Source organism: Oryx dammah, unplaced genomic scaffold (genome assembly GCF_014754425.2).
Source record: "Oryx dammah isolate SB20612 unplaced genomic scaffold, SCBI_Odam_1.1 HiC_scaffold_16, whole genome shotgun sequence".
In the NCBI taxonomy this organism is placed as follows: Eukaryota; Metazoa; Chordata; class Mammalia; order Artiodactyla; family Bovidae; genus Oryx; species Oryx dammah.
In genome coordinates, this window is record NW_024070200.1 from 35446447 (window position 1) to 35458946 (window position 12500).

Here is a 12500-nt window from a genome sequence, read left to right on the forward strand (position 1 = left end):
TTCTTTCTTTCTTTTTTATTTTCACATAATTTCCTTGTTGAGGAAACCATGTTGCTTGGAGGCATGAGTGTCTGGGAGTATGGGAGAGAGCTGAGAATCAAGGCAGCAAGAGCAGGACAGGGAAGGATGGGGGTGGTGGTGATGGCCAGACAGCAGGGACAGCCATCCGTGGGAAGGAGCCAGGACGCCGGGGCCCATCCCAGGCAGGGAGGAAAGTCAGAGCTGCTGATGGTGGCTCGTCCCAGTGATCCCCCTGAGGCCCTGCAGCCGCTGGGACAGAAGGAAGAGGAAGGATGGCCTGAGCCGAGGAGCCGAGGAGCCGGGCAGAGCTCAGGTTGGCAGGAGGTCAGGCTGCCTCATCAGGCTGGAGGTAAAGGGTGGGGCGGGGCCTGAGATCAGGCCTGGAAGGAACAGGATGTCTGTGCTGGCGAGGGAGGGAGAAGACAGTGCCAAAAACCCAGGTTCTGGGCCATCCTGGCTCCTCCCCACCTGGCCCTGTCCCAGGAGCCCCTCCCTATCCTCCCAGCTGCAAATCCACCCTGGGGCCCGGCTACTAGTTCCCTTCGCAATGAGGGTGGTCCGTGGCCTGGATCCCTTGCTCTGCCTTCTGCTCCTCATACTCCTGGACCCCCACAGACCCGAGGGGGGCCATCTGCCTCAGCGGAGATTTGAGTACAAGCTCAGCTTCAAAGGACCGAGGCTGGCATTGCCTGGGGTTGGAATACCCTTCTGGAGCCATCACGGAGGTAAAATGTCGGGTGAGGACCAGCCTTGCCCAGTGTTCTTCAGAGCACGGGAGGGGCTGACCAGCTCCGGGTGGGGATTGGGCCTGCCAGTACAGCCACTGCCCAAGACAGGGCCAGGCCTGGGGCAGACAGTGCCAGGGGCCCCAGGACCCCCCAGCTGACCTGACTCCTGCCCCACCACCACAGCCCCACCCCTACCAGTCCACCTCAGCTTCTCCTCTCTGCCCTGGGACTTCTCTCTCCTCTTCTTGCCTCTCCTTGGAGATCCCTTCACCACCCTGCCTCATGGACCTGTGCACACACACACACCTGCTAATAGGCTAAGTCTCAGACTCACAGACGCAAGGCAGCTTGGATCAGCACAAGCCGATCCTCTGGCACTACACCGTCAGGTCGTGGCTGTCCAGGAGACCTGGGGCAGCCTGGAGGGAGGTAGCCTCATGGCTAGCTGTTTCACCAGAGAGGGCCCCAGCCCTGCCCTGTGTGTGTGTGTTGGGCGGAAGCAAGCACAACAGCATCTTAGCCCGTACGTTGTATTCAGGGCCTTCCAAACCCAGAGCTACAAAGAATCTGTCTTCTACTCGGTCTTGTTCTAAAAAGATTTTCAAGGACTTATATGGACCTATGCAACTGAGAGGCGTGAAATGAGTCCGAGAACATGGCTTGCTGCCAAAATATATGCTGTGAAGCCTTCCCACTCTTCAGAGTTGAGCCATGAACTGGGTTTAGAGCCTCCTAGCAGCCAAAGTGAAGAGAGAAAGCAGATCCATTGTGTATTTCTGTGTCTATGAGATGTAATGTCTGAAAAACAGCATCATTCCTGAGACCACAGCAAATATCCCTTTAAGAAGACAGGCCCTCTTAGCAGGGTTTTAGGCCCAGTTCTCCCTCACAAAGACCCAGGAGGTAAACAAAGGAGGAGGCTGCTCCCCATAGCACGGAGCAGGCCCTGCCTCAGGTACAGGATGGTAGGACCACACTCATTGTTCTGGGCCATGCCAAGTCTGGGGTGTTCCAGGACATATTGGGGAGCAGAAGCACATTCTTCAAGGTCACTCAGAGATATGCTCACTGTCCATTCACTCGTTCATCCTTTTATCTGGCTCACCCCCATGTCCTCTGTGCCCCGCCCAGAGACACAGGGCTGAGTCAGTTTCGAGGAGCCTGCAGTCTGCAGTGAGGTCCCCTGAAAAATCCACCGGAGGCCCAGCGCAGAAGTGTGGCAGACATGGGCAACCTCTGCCTCCTGCATGCCACTTCAGAGGTGGTGGTGGCTCCCAAGGGCTCCAGCCCTCCTGGCCTTGCAGCCTCTGAGCCTCCCTGCCCCCAGCTCTGGCCTCTGCTGAGCAAACAGGCTGGATTAGCAGTCTCCAGGACATGCTGGCAGGGTCTGGGCCCTGGGCCAGGTTCCAGGCTGGCAGGCCGCAGGGGAGTGGAGGCAACTGGGGCAGGGCCTCTGGCCTCCCTTCTCTGCTTCCTGCCAAGCCTGCCTCAGTTTCTCGCTCCTTCCTTCCCTCTCCCCCATCCCACCCACATCAGTGGTAATTCTCACATCCACTGCACCCCCACGGCCAGGCCCCACCTCTGCTTTCATGCTGCCCCCACCTTGAGATGGCCCCTAGGTGCCCCCGCCAGGAAGGCTCACCTCTGTCTGGACATTCCCAGCCTGGAACCCTGGCCCTCCGCCTGGTTCTCTCAGGGTGCTCCCCTGTGTTCGTGGTCTCTGGCTGTCCTTTCCCTCATAGACCTCTCTCTCCTCCTCTGAGAAACACAATGCTCCCATGCTCACTTGCTCAGTCATGTCTGACTCTTTGCAACCCCGTGGACTGTAGCCCGCCAGGGTCTTCTCTCCATGGGATTCTCCAGGCAGGCATACTGGAGTGGGTTGCCATTCCCTGTGGACACAAATCTCTCTCATGGTGGAAATGGCTTGTACTTTGGAGTCAGAGGGAGCTGGGTTCCCATTCATTTAGTTCCTTAATTTTTCTGAGCCTCAGCTTCCTCATCTATAAAATGGGGCCTTGGGACTTCCCTGGTGGTCCCGTGGTTAAGACTCTAAGCTTCCACTGCTGGGGTCATGGGTTCGATCCTTAGTTGGGGAACTAAGATCCCCCATGCCATATGGCTAAAAATAGTATAAGAAATAATCAAAAGATAAAATGGGGCCCTATGAAAGCAAGCTGCACAGACTTGCAATGAGGCTTATGTGAGAATGCAGGTCAAGAGCTCCATGTGTGTCTGGAGACTTTGTTGACCCTCCCTCCACCTGGCAAAGACCCAATCCCCACTTCTTTGGTGGATTCCACTGTCTGACCAGCCGGCTTATTACCTATTGGCTGTGATGTTCCCTCCTTGCTCCTTCTGGAGCCCAGCCTAGACCAGTGAGAGAGAGTGATGGGGGAGTAGGGGCTGGTGGGGCCCAGGCCCTGAGCTGCCCTGGCCCGCAGATGCCATCCCGGGCCTGGAGGAGGTACGGCTGGCCCCATCCATGCGGAACCGGAGCGGCGCTGTGTGGAGTACAACCCCCGTCCTCTTCCCTGCCTGGGAGGTGGAGATACAGATGAGGGTGACCGGCCCGGGGCGCCGGGGAGCCCAGGGCATGGTGAGTGGTCCCCATGAAGGTCCGGCAGAGGGGGTGGTGGTGAGCCCGGGGTTCCAGCGTCTTGCAGGGACCCCTGAGCTGAGCAGCTGTGGACCCACAGGCCATGTGGTACACCCGGGGCAGGGGCCAGGTAGGCCCTGTCCTGGGGGCGCCAGACCTGGGGGACGGCATTGGGATCCTCTTCGACTCCTCAGCCCAAGATGCCCAGGTGAGTGGTGGTCTCCTGCCCATCGTCCCACCCACACCCTCACCCTCCGCCCTGTGCCCAGGTCTCAGACTGCTTGTCGCTTCCCACACAGAACAGCCCTGCCATCCACGTGCTGGCCACAGACAGGCACATCCTCTATGAGCCGCTTGGGTAAGGGTCCGCCTGGGTTGGCCCCTGCCTCATTCCTGGGCTGCGAGGAGCTCGGTGGGTACCCACGGGGCCCACACACAGAGAACCCTCCTCCTAGGGCAGTGGGTCCTTGGTGCCCTCTCATATGAGCTGATGACACTGCTCAGGGCCCCCCTCTCACTAGGTCCCAGCCAAACCTCCTCCAGGGCCTGGGACCAGGGTTGGCTTGCTCTTCTTGGGAATTACTCCACGGAGTCCTCAATTCACTGAACCCAACAGCCCCAGGGCAGCGGGGGTAGTGAAATTACACAGGCCTGTGGTCAGTGTTTTCTCTCCCATCATCTCCTCTTGACACTCTTGAGAAGTGGGGATTATTAGGCCCCAATTACAGGTGAAGATGTTGAGCCCAGAGAGGAGAAGTGATTTGCCCCAAGTCACACAGCTGTGCCGGGAGCTGAGATTTGAGGCCAGACTTGCCGGTGGAGGGTCCATGCCCTTTCCTGCACCAGCTGCCTGCCTGCCAGCACTGTCCCTTTCTCTCCAATGACATGGCTCCCCATCCCTCCGCAGCCAGGATGCCTCCTCAGTAGCTGGGCCAGTTCGTCAGTGTCTCTTAGCACATCCCTTTTAGCTCATAACAATTAGAATAATTGCTAACATTTATGACCTGAGCTTACTGTACGCCAGGCACTACGCCAAGCACTTCAGGCTCATGGCTTGGTTAACCCTCATAACAATGTTATGAGATAGTTTCAATTATTATCCTCATTTTAAAGATGGAGGAACTCGGGTTTGGAAAGGTGAGGCAACTTGCCCAAGGTCACAGGGGCTCAGAGGGCAAACACACACTGCCGGGGCCCCTTCCCCTGCTCGGTGCTGCCCCCTCTCGGCCGAAGGCGGTGGTGACGGGCTCGCTGCCGTCAGAGCTTCTGTGTTGTCCATGAGCCCAGACACACATAGAATGTCTCAGCACTCCTAACCCTCTGGACCAGCTGCTTCACCCCCGCGGGGAGGCCGGCTGGTCATATTGTCCTTGGCTGCTACGATGGGTCTCGTGCTGTCTGTCCTGCCACGGGTCAAGAGTGGCAGAAAGGAGAAGAAAGAGAAGCTGTACCCAGAGGGAAGCCAGTGGGAGAGCGTGGAGGCGGTGGTGGGCCTGGGGGATTGTGGGTAGAAATCCCACTGTTGGTCCAGGCTGAGCCCTAGGGAAGCGTCCCAGGGCAGGCCTCGGCCTCTTCTGTGGATTCCAAGCCCCAGCATTCTGCCAGGCAAGGCTCACTTTCCTGCTCCTCTCTCTTCTGGTGCGAGAGCAGAATACAGCAACGGATGCTGGAGCTAGACCATAGCAGTGGGGGCGGGTGGCACTGCAGGTCTGGGCAGCACGGCCTCTGGGACCACCCCTACTGGTTAGGCCTTGGGTCCTGTGTGGCCTGGCTGGATTCCAAGTGCCCACAGGGATGGAGGCAGCCTGCTGCTGGGCTCCTGCCACCAGGACTTCCGGAACCGGCCGTACCCCTTCAGAGCACGGATCACCTACTGGGGGCAGAGGCTGCGTGTGAGTCGTCCCTCCTGCCTTTGGGGGTCTACTGGGCAGGAAGTGCAGGTTACAGGGCTCAGAGCTCTATGGATTCCCACGATCCCACAGACACACCTGTGACACCACGTGGTCCCTGGCACACACAGACAACACCGATAGGGATCCCTGCTCTCTACACAGACTCCTAACTTGCCCCCAGCACATGCCTGGGAGAGCTGGCACGAGCCCAGGTGTGCGAGCCCCTCCATGTCACTCTGATTCCAAGCTGCCCACCCGCCTTCCAGGTCAGGGAGCCAGTGAGTCGGGTGGGGACACTGCCCCTGCTGGGGCTGGGGGAGAGCAGTGGGCTCCCCCTGTGAGGGACTCATGCCCTTTCTGTCCCTTAGGTGTCCTTGAACAGCGGCCTCACTCCCAGCGACCCAGATGAGGTCTGTGTTGATGTGGGGCCCTTGCTTTTGGCCCCTGGAGGTTTCTTTGGGGTCTCGGCGGCCACGAGTATCCTGGCAGGTGAGGGCCTTCTGGGCAGAGGAGCAGTGCCCACTGAACACCCCTTCTAAGAAGCACTAGGGTGGGGCCAGCCAGTTCCTCACTGTGGGACCCAGGAAAGCCGCAAACCCTTTCTGGACCTCTGTTACCATCCGGGGAAGGTCGTGTCTGCCTTGCAGAGTTGATGAAAGTCTCAAATGGGGTAAAACACGAGTCGCTTCCATTTCACTGTTGGCTCCACAAGGGTTCCTAGCTGGGATCTGTGGGGCAAGAGGAAGAGGAACAGCCATGAGGGACACCTAGGAAATGGAGCCAAAGGATGTGATGTAACAGAGAGCCTGTGGAGGAGCTCAGCTGGAGAGCAGGGTGCAATCAGAGGTGGCGTCCTGAAATGCCAGGACTTTTAGTGTTTAGACTCTAGGCACTGGGGAGCCATGGCAGGTTTCTAAGGAGGAGAGTGACGTGGTCAAAATCATGAGGAGGCGGCGGCGGCCCCTGTGTCGTTCCTCTGCCAGTAGCAGCCAGGCTCCGGGCCTGAGGGTATTGCTCGGCCTGTGGCCGTGGCTCTAGTCAGGACCAGTTTTCCCATTCACTGGGGGCCCCCTTCCCACCTCTCTGTTGGAGTCAACCCTCACAGCCCACCTGTCTGCTTATCTGATCCTCACACCTTTCCTATGAAGAGAGGCAAGATGAGGGTCAGAGCTGCTCAAAGTCACCCAGATCTCTGGCCTGCCTGGAACATAATGGAGGCCAGGGGTGAGGGCTGAGGGAGTGAGTTCCCTTCCCTTCGCTACCCTGCTTTCTAGATGACCATGACATCCTGTCCTTCCTGACCTTCAGTCTGTGGGAACCGGGTCCAGAGGTAATGCCAAACCTGGGCCTTCCCTGGGGGGAGGGCTGGGAGAGAAGCAGCCCAGTGATCCCTCCCCTCCCCGGATGCTCTGCTCATGTCAGCTGTCAGACCTGTCATTCCAACCCTTATCTCTACCTGCTTGCGGAGCTCTACTCAGGCCAAACCTTGTGCTGGGAAGTGCTGGGGGCCAGAGGTGACCCAGAGCCAGGCCCTGTCCTCAAGGAGCTGTGGGAGCACTGAGGGGTCCTAACCAGCCAGGGGAGCAGGAAGACAGCATGGCAAAGATGAGCTTGAAGGAACAGACAAGAGTGGCATAGGCAAAGGCCTGAGGGAGCTGCTGGGGTCTGGGCCACAGTGGGAGAGACGGGTGTAAAGATCGGCAGTGCCGCAGGGCTGGGAGGACTGGGCCTGGTGTCTGAGCTGAGGGAGAACTAGGTGTGTGTGTGAGAGTGTGTGTGTGTGTGAGTGTGTGAGTGTGGCAGAGGTACAGCAGGTCTGGGAGGACTGGGCCTATGCCAGGGTGACTGGTCAGGGAGGGGGACAGGGCTTGAGGGAGGCCCTATGGGAAGATTCCTCTGGCCCGCCTCTGGGTTTGGGGCCTAAGTTTGTGTCTTCTTTCTCCAGCCTCCCTCCCAGCCCTTCCTGGAGACGGAGCAGCTCCACCTGGCGAAGCAGCTGGAAGGGCTGCGGGCAAGGCTGGGCCTGGGCACCAAGGAAGGCATGACTCCAAAGCTGAACTATGGAGTCCAAGAAGATGGTAGGGACCCAGGGAATAGGCAGGTGGGCCAGGGACTCGACTGAGGGTCACAGTATCCTCTTTCCTTCACACCAAGAGCCCTTTAACCAGCGGGAAGGGGAGCGACTGAGGAGGCCGTACCTAAGCAGGTTCTGCCCCACCACCCAGACACATCTTTCCAGGGGAGAGTCTTGGAGGCAGAAGCCACACGTTTCTGCCCCTCCAAGGTGGCTTCAAAAGACAGGCTCTGTTGCCCACCCCAGCGGCCTGCCTGTCCCCACTCTGCCCCAATCCCCAGGGGAACAAAGCTCCGGCCTGGAGGAGACACTGCACAGACACAGCCAGATCCTGCAGGCCCTCCAGGGCCTCTCCAAGCACTTGGCGCAGGCTGAGCATCAATGGAAGCAGCAGCTGGGGTCCCCAGGCCAGATCAGGCTTGAGGGAGGCTGGGTGAGTGGCCCTTCGAGTACCCAAGGGTCTGCCTACAGGCCTGGCAAAGCCGAGCTCCATAGGCACCAGATCTGATGGCACCAGTGAGCTCTCTCTGTCCAGAAGGAGGGGCAAGCACTCTACCCGGGAACTTGTCTCCCCCAAGGTCTGGAGAGATAGGAGTGTGTGCATGCGTGCCTAGTCACTTCAGTCGTGTCTGACTCTCTGTGGCCCCAGGGACTGTATCCCACCAGGCTCCTCTGTCCATGGGGCAAGAATACTGGAGTGGGTTGCCATGCCCTTCTCTAGATCTTCCCAACCCAGGGATCGAACTCGCATCTCTTTTGCATTGGCAGGTGTGTTCTTTACCACTAGTGCCACCTGGGAAGCCCTGGAGGGAAAGGAGGGCAGGGGTGAAATGCTGCAGGTGGCAGGGTGGTGTGGATCTGCCAGGCGGGGGAGTGAGGTGGGGGTTGGGGGGCTTGGCACAAGCAAAGGCCCACAGAGCCCATGGCTGGGGCTGGGGAAAGGAGTTGCCAGGTATTTAGACGCGGATCTCTAGACAAGTGACAAAAATAGACTGAGTGCTTATTTGCATGTAGCTCCACATGTGATCTGATTCACATACGCTTGCTTAATGCTCAGATGCACCAGAATCCTCGTTTCCCCTCCACTGCCATCCTGGCTTCTCCCCCAGGGAATCACGTCCCATGGCAGACCCAGCTTGGGGCCTGAGAGCTGAGCTCAGTCAAGATGTTAGATGCCGGGCAGAAGAGGCCAGAGGCTCCTGTGAACTGGGCTCTGGCAGCTCGAGGTTTGAATCATATCCTCAGGACAGAGCAGCTCAACCTGGGCTGCTTTAATAGGGCAGAGGGGAGGGAGCAGGTCCTCCAAGGCCATGTCTCCCTGATCCTACCGCCAGGCCCAGGACTTCCCCTGCCAGGCTCCACCCACCCCTGAGAGAGGTGGCTCCCTCTCCAGGTCACTGGGCAAGATGGCAGCTCAAGCACTGGGAGTTGACTGGCTGGGACCTCGGTTGGGGGTGGAGATGAGGAGGGAGGGAGAAAGGGGACTTCTCAGGGAGAATGGTTTGGGAGGAGCGGAAAATCAGAAGCCCAGATGCAAAGGGTCAGATAAACCTAGTGTATCCAAAATGAGGGCCCAGGTAATGGAGTGAGGCCTCTAGAAGGAAGAGGGCTGCAAATCCCTGGGGAAGGTGAACTCTAAGAAGAGGGGCTGTGCCCTGGGCCCTAGAGAAGAGGCTGGTACCCCTGCAGGACTCAGCCAAGGTCAGTGCCCTACTCCATGGACAGCGGACTCTGCTGCAAGACCTGCAAGAGATGAGGTAAGGGCACCAGGAGAGGAGGATCCTGAGGGAGAGGGAAGAGGACTGCCCACCCACCACTTGCTTCTCTGCCTGAAGACCCCCCTCATCAGTCCTTTAATACTTTCATCATCTCCTGAGCAGCAAGCACAAAGCCTGGAAAACAGTGAGGGGCTAGGGGCAGAGTTAGGTTTGTTGAACTGAGCTGAATTTAACTGAATCAAGTTTAAAGTTTTGAAACTCCTAGTTTAAACACAACTCCCTGAGACATTCTCACCCCAGGGTGGGTTAGTAAAATTGAGCCTTCCTTCAGTGATAGCTTCTGGAAGGAGGGTACATTTTGAGGGGGTTCTTGGAGGGAACACAACCAAAAGCAGGCCCAGTTGGGGGATGGGCAGTCCCTGACTTCATTTTACCCACCTCTGGCCCCTCAGCATCCCACTCTAGGCCCAGGCCTCTGGAGTTACCCATGGAGCCCTAGGGGCAGGGGGTCACCTTGATGCCATCCATGGGAGGAGAGAGGCTTCAGGCTGTATGCTGTGGCTGCACCCTAACCCTAGCCCTTCTCCCTACGTCTAGATTCCCTGGGGCTGGGAACATGAGGAGGAAGAGGATATAAATCCCTGAGGGCCAGGGACGGAAGGCAGAGCCCAGGGAGCCTGGGGTTGGGACAGACAGCTTAAGGAAGATGCTTCTCTGAGCTAAAGTGTCTCAAGGAGAAGCTCTGGGTTGGGGGAAGACCACCAGTCCCCAAAAGGGGCCTTATGGGTGCTGCCTTTGAGGATTATGGGAAATCTATGATTAGGTACTTTGGTTGCAGTCAGAAGGAATAATGTGTATTCTCTCCCTTGGTTTCCACTCTGTACCAGGGATGCAGCTGCTCACATGGCCTCAAGAGCCCAGGTCTTCTACCTGCCTGTGGGCACCAAGCACCATTTCTCAGAGCTGGCCCAGATCCTGAGCCTCCTGCAGAAGGACCTGCGGGGCCTAGCGGTGAGAGGGACAGGAGCGAGGACCACGCGGCTCAGCCTCCTTCTAGCACTTCCACCGCCCCAGGCCCCTCCTGCCTTTGCCCTTCCCCCCGGGACTCCTGGCAGGCACACCTGTGTCCGTGTCTGTGTGTGCATGCACATGGGCATGCAGGCACACAGACTGCATCTTCTCTCTGCCTTCTCTGCTCTCTGGAGATTCCCACAGACTGTCAGTACCAGCAGGGCCCTGGAGATCACTTGGTCCAACTCCCACAAGGACCAGAAGATAAATGGGAATGGGCTGTGCCCAAGATCATTCAAAGCTTGGTGGTGAAGTCTGCTCTCTCCTGTGCCCTCCTCCATCTTGCTCTTTTCCTCGCCCTCTTCATCACCTTGTCTTTTGCTCTGTATTTCTCTCTCACTTATCTCTAGAGCCTTCAGCCCCCTGAAGATCCCAGGTCCCAGGCCTTCCTAGCTGTTCCCACAAATAGGGACATAGGAACTGGGGTGGGGAGGCAGCTTTGTACCCTGCCCCCTCTCCGAGTTCCCTGGATGACAGCCAGGGAAAGGGAGACGCTGAGAGAGGGAAACAAAACCCCACAGTGGTCCAGATTCTAGGTCCCCTCCCTCCTTCTGAGTAAGAAGCTGATCTAAGATCTTAGAACATCTCTTTTCAGAGAGCAGCAGCCAAGGACCCTCGCTCACCTGGCAGGTCCCCAAGGGTTTCCTCGTGCCTGCAGCCTGGCATCTTCCTGTTCTTCCTCCTCATCCAGACTGTAGGCTTCTTCTGCTATGTACACTTCAGGTGGGCATTCCCATGCATAGGACTTCCCACACCTACCTGGCATCTCTTGGGTCTGGACTACAGAGATTCAGTTTCAGAGAGGGGATACTAAGGTTCCAGTGGGGAGATCCACATGGCCCACCAGCTGGCAAGGAGCAGTGCCCAAGTTAGGGCCCATTATTTCCATAGAGATGCTGACTACCTGCTCAGCTGCTGGTCCCATCTGAGTCCTCTCTTCACAGAATTCACTCTCTAATGTGAGAAGGTGACAAGTAACTAACAGTCACATCCTTTGTGATCAGTGCCATGACAGCAGGAAGCTCAGGGGCTTAAAAAGTGCTGGAAAAAGCACTAGAGCCAGCTTGGGGAGATCAGGGAATCACCTGGAAGGGATATTTGATATGGATCATCAAGGCAACTAGGTGTGTTTCAAGCCCAACGAGATAAGTAAAAGCATTGATGTAGAGGAAACATCATGAGAAAAGACATGGAAGTGTGAAAAAATATATATATATATATTTTGGAGAAAAAGTGACAAGTTCAGTACTGCTAAAGCTAAATGTTTGTGAAACTGGTCAAAGAGAATTTAAAAGTTTGGGGGCATGTCACAGTTTCTGCTTGATGAATGTCTGTAAAGGAGTAAGACATTTAGAGATGTAAGATGGGCTAAGGAGCTCAGAAATGGGGCAGTCCTTGTCGGTGGTATTTCAAGACAAAAGGAATCAGTACAGGCTGTGATGGTCCTGGAGGAGGAGTGGAGTATGCTGAGTTTCAAAAGCAGAGTGGGAGAGGAGATGGCCTGCAGCTGTGCAGAACAGCAAAGGTATGAGGGTGCAAATGATGACAGGCTTATGTTACACAGGAGTGCGATGGTAGTCATAAGGCTGGAGCCACCTGGACAGAATTTGAATGCCAGGAAGAAAGTGTGGTACTGACGGAGCAGACCAAGGGTGTCATAGAAGTTCTCAGAGCAGGGGGTGCTGTGGTCCAGTGAGTGTAGGGCGGTGAATGCAGTAAATATAAAGAGCCTGGTCTCAAGAACCCAGAAGGGAGAAGCCCAAGTGACCTTCTTCTCTCCCTGGCAGCAAGCAGAAGCTGGACAAGGGCCTTCAGGACTATTTGTCCACATGCAGTCTTCCTCTGAGTTCTGCACCACAAATCCCCAGGGCCCTGGGGGCTCTCCGGAGGCAGCCCTTCTCTCCCAGCATACAGGCGTGACCTACTTCGAAGCCCTGGTGAAATGTCCACTTCTCATCCCTAGGAAGTCAACATGTACCTGGGGGTAGACGGTTTGGCCGGTGTGTTCTGCCCCTGGGTACCTAGCTCCTACCCACACCTTAGCTTTTGGGGACATCCACCCTTATTAAAGGCAATTTCCCTCTCCCCATGCTTTGATATGCTTATTTACCCTCCAGCATCACCTTAGTCTCTGAAGACTTCAACTTCTTCCAGATGGTCACTGGGAGTGGGCTCCAAGCAGGCACGGAGGCCCAGGGCTGGCTTGACTGCCAAAAAACCAAATACCCCGTAGGCCTGAACTCGGGACTATGGCGGGAGATGGCATCACAGCTGTGTGTAATTCTGTCCCCAAATTCACCCAAAACAAGGAAGGGTGCCTCCAAGTGCTCTTCCTGGTCTAGCCCAGCCAGCATCACCATGAACAACTCTCTCCCTGCTCCCTGTAGCTCCAGGGGT

At 56.9% G+C, this 12500-nt stretch overlaps 1 protein-coding gene across 3 annotated transcripts; it reads left to right on the forward strand.

Moving 5' to 3' along the window:
• LMAN1L (lectin, mannose binding 1 like) lies at positions 1-12190 on the forward strand. 3 transcript variants are annotated; one of them, XM_040257261.1, is made up of 14 exons: positions 1-746; positions 3194-3348; positions 3449-3556; positions 3648-3706; positions 5141-5240; positions 5609-5729; positions 6515-6570; positions 7186-7318; positions 7596-7747; positions 8649-8723; positions 9004-9071; positions 9920-10043; positions 10699-10826; positions 11891-12190. In XM_040257261.1, the coding sequence occupies exons 1-14, from the start codon at positions 416-418 to the stop codon at positions 12021-12023; spliced, it is 1743 nt and encodes a 580-aa protein (XP_040113195.1). In that variant the 5' UTR covers positions 1-415; the 3' UTR covers positions 12024-12190. The 3 variants fall into 3 exon arrangements, with proteins under 3 accessions (XP_040113195.1, XP_040113194.1, XP_040113193.1); XM_040257259.1 differs by lacking the exon at positions 8649-8723 and having other exon boundaries at positions 5-746; XM_040257260.1 differs by lacking the exons at positions 8649-8723; positions 9004-9071 and having other exon boundaries at positions 3-746.
• The last annotated feature ends 310 nt before the right edge of the window (positions 12191-12500 follow it).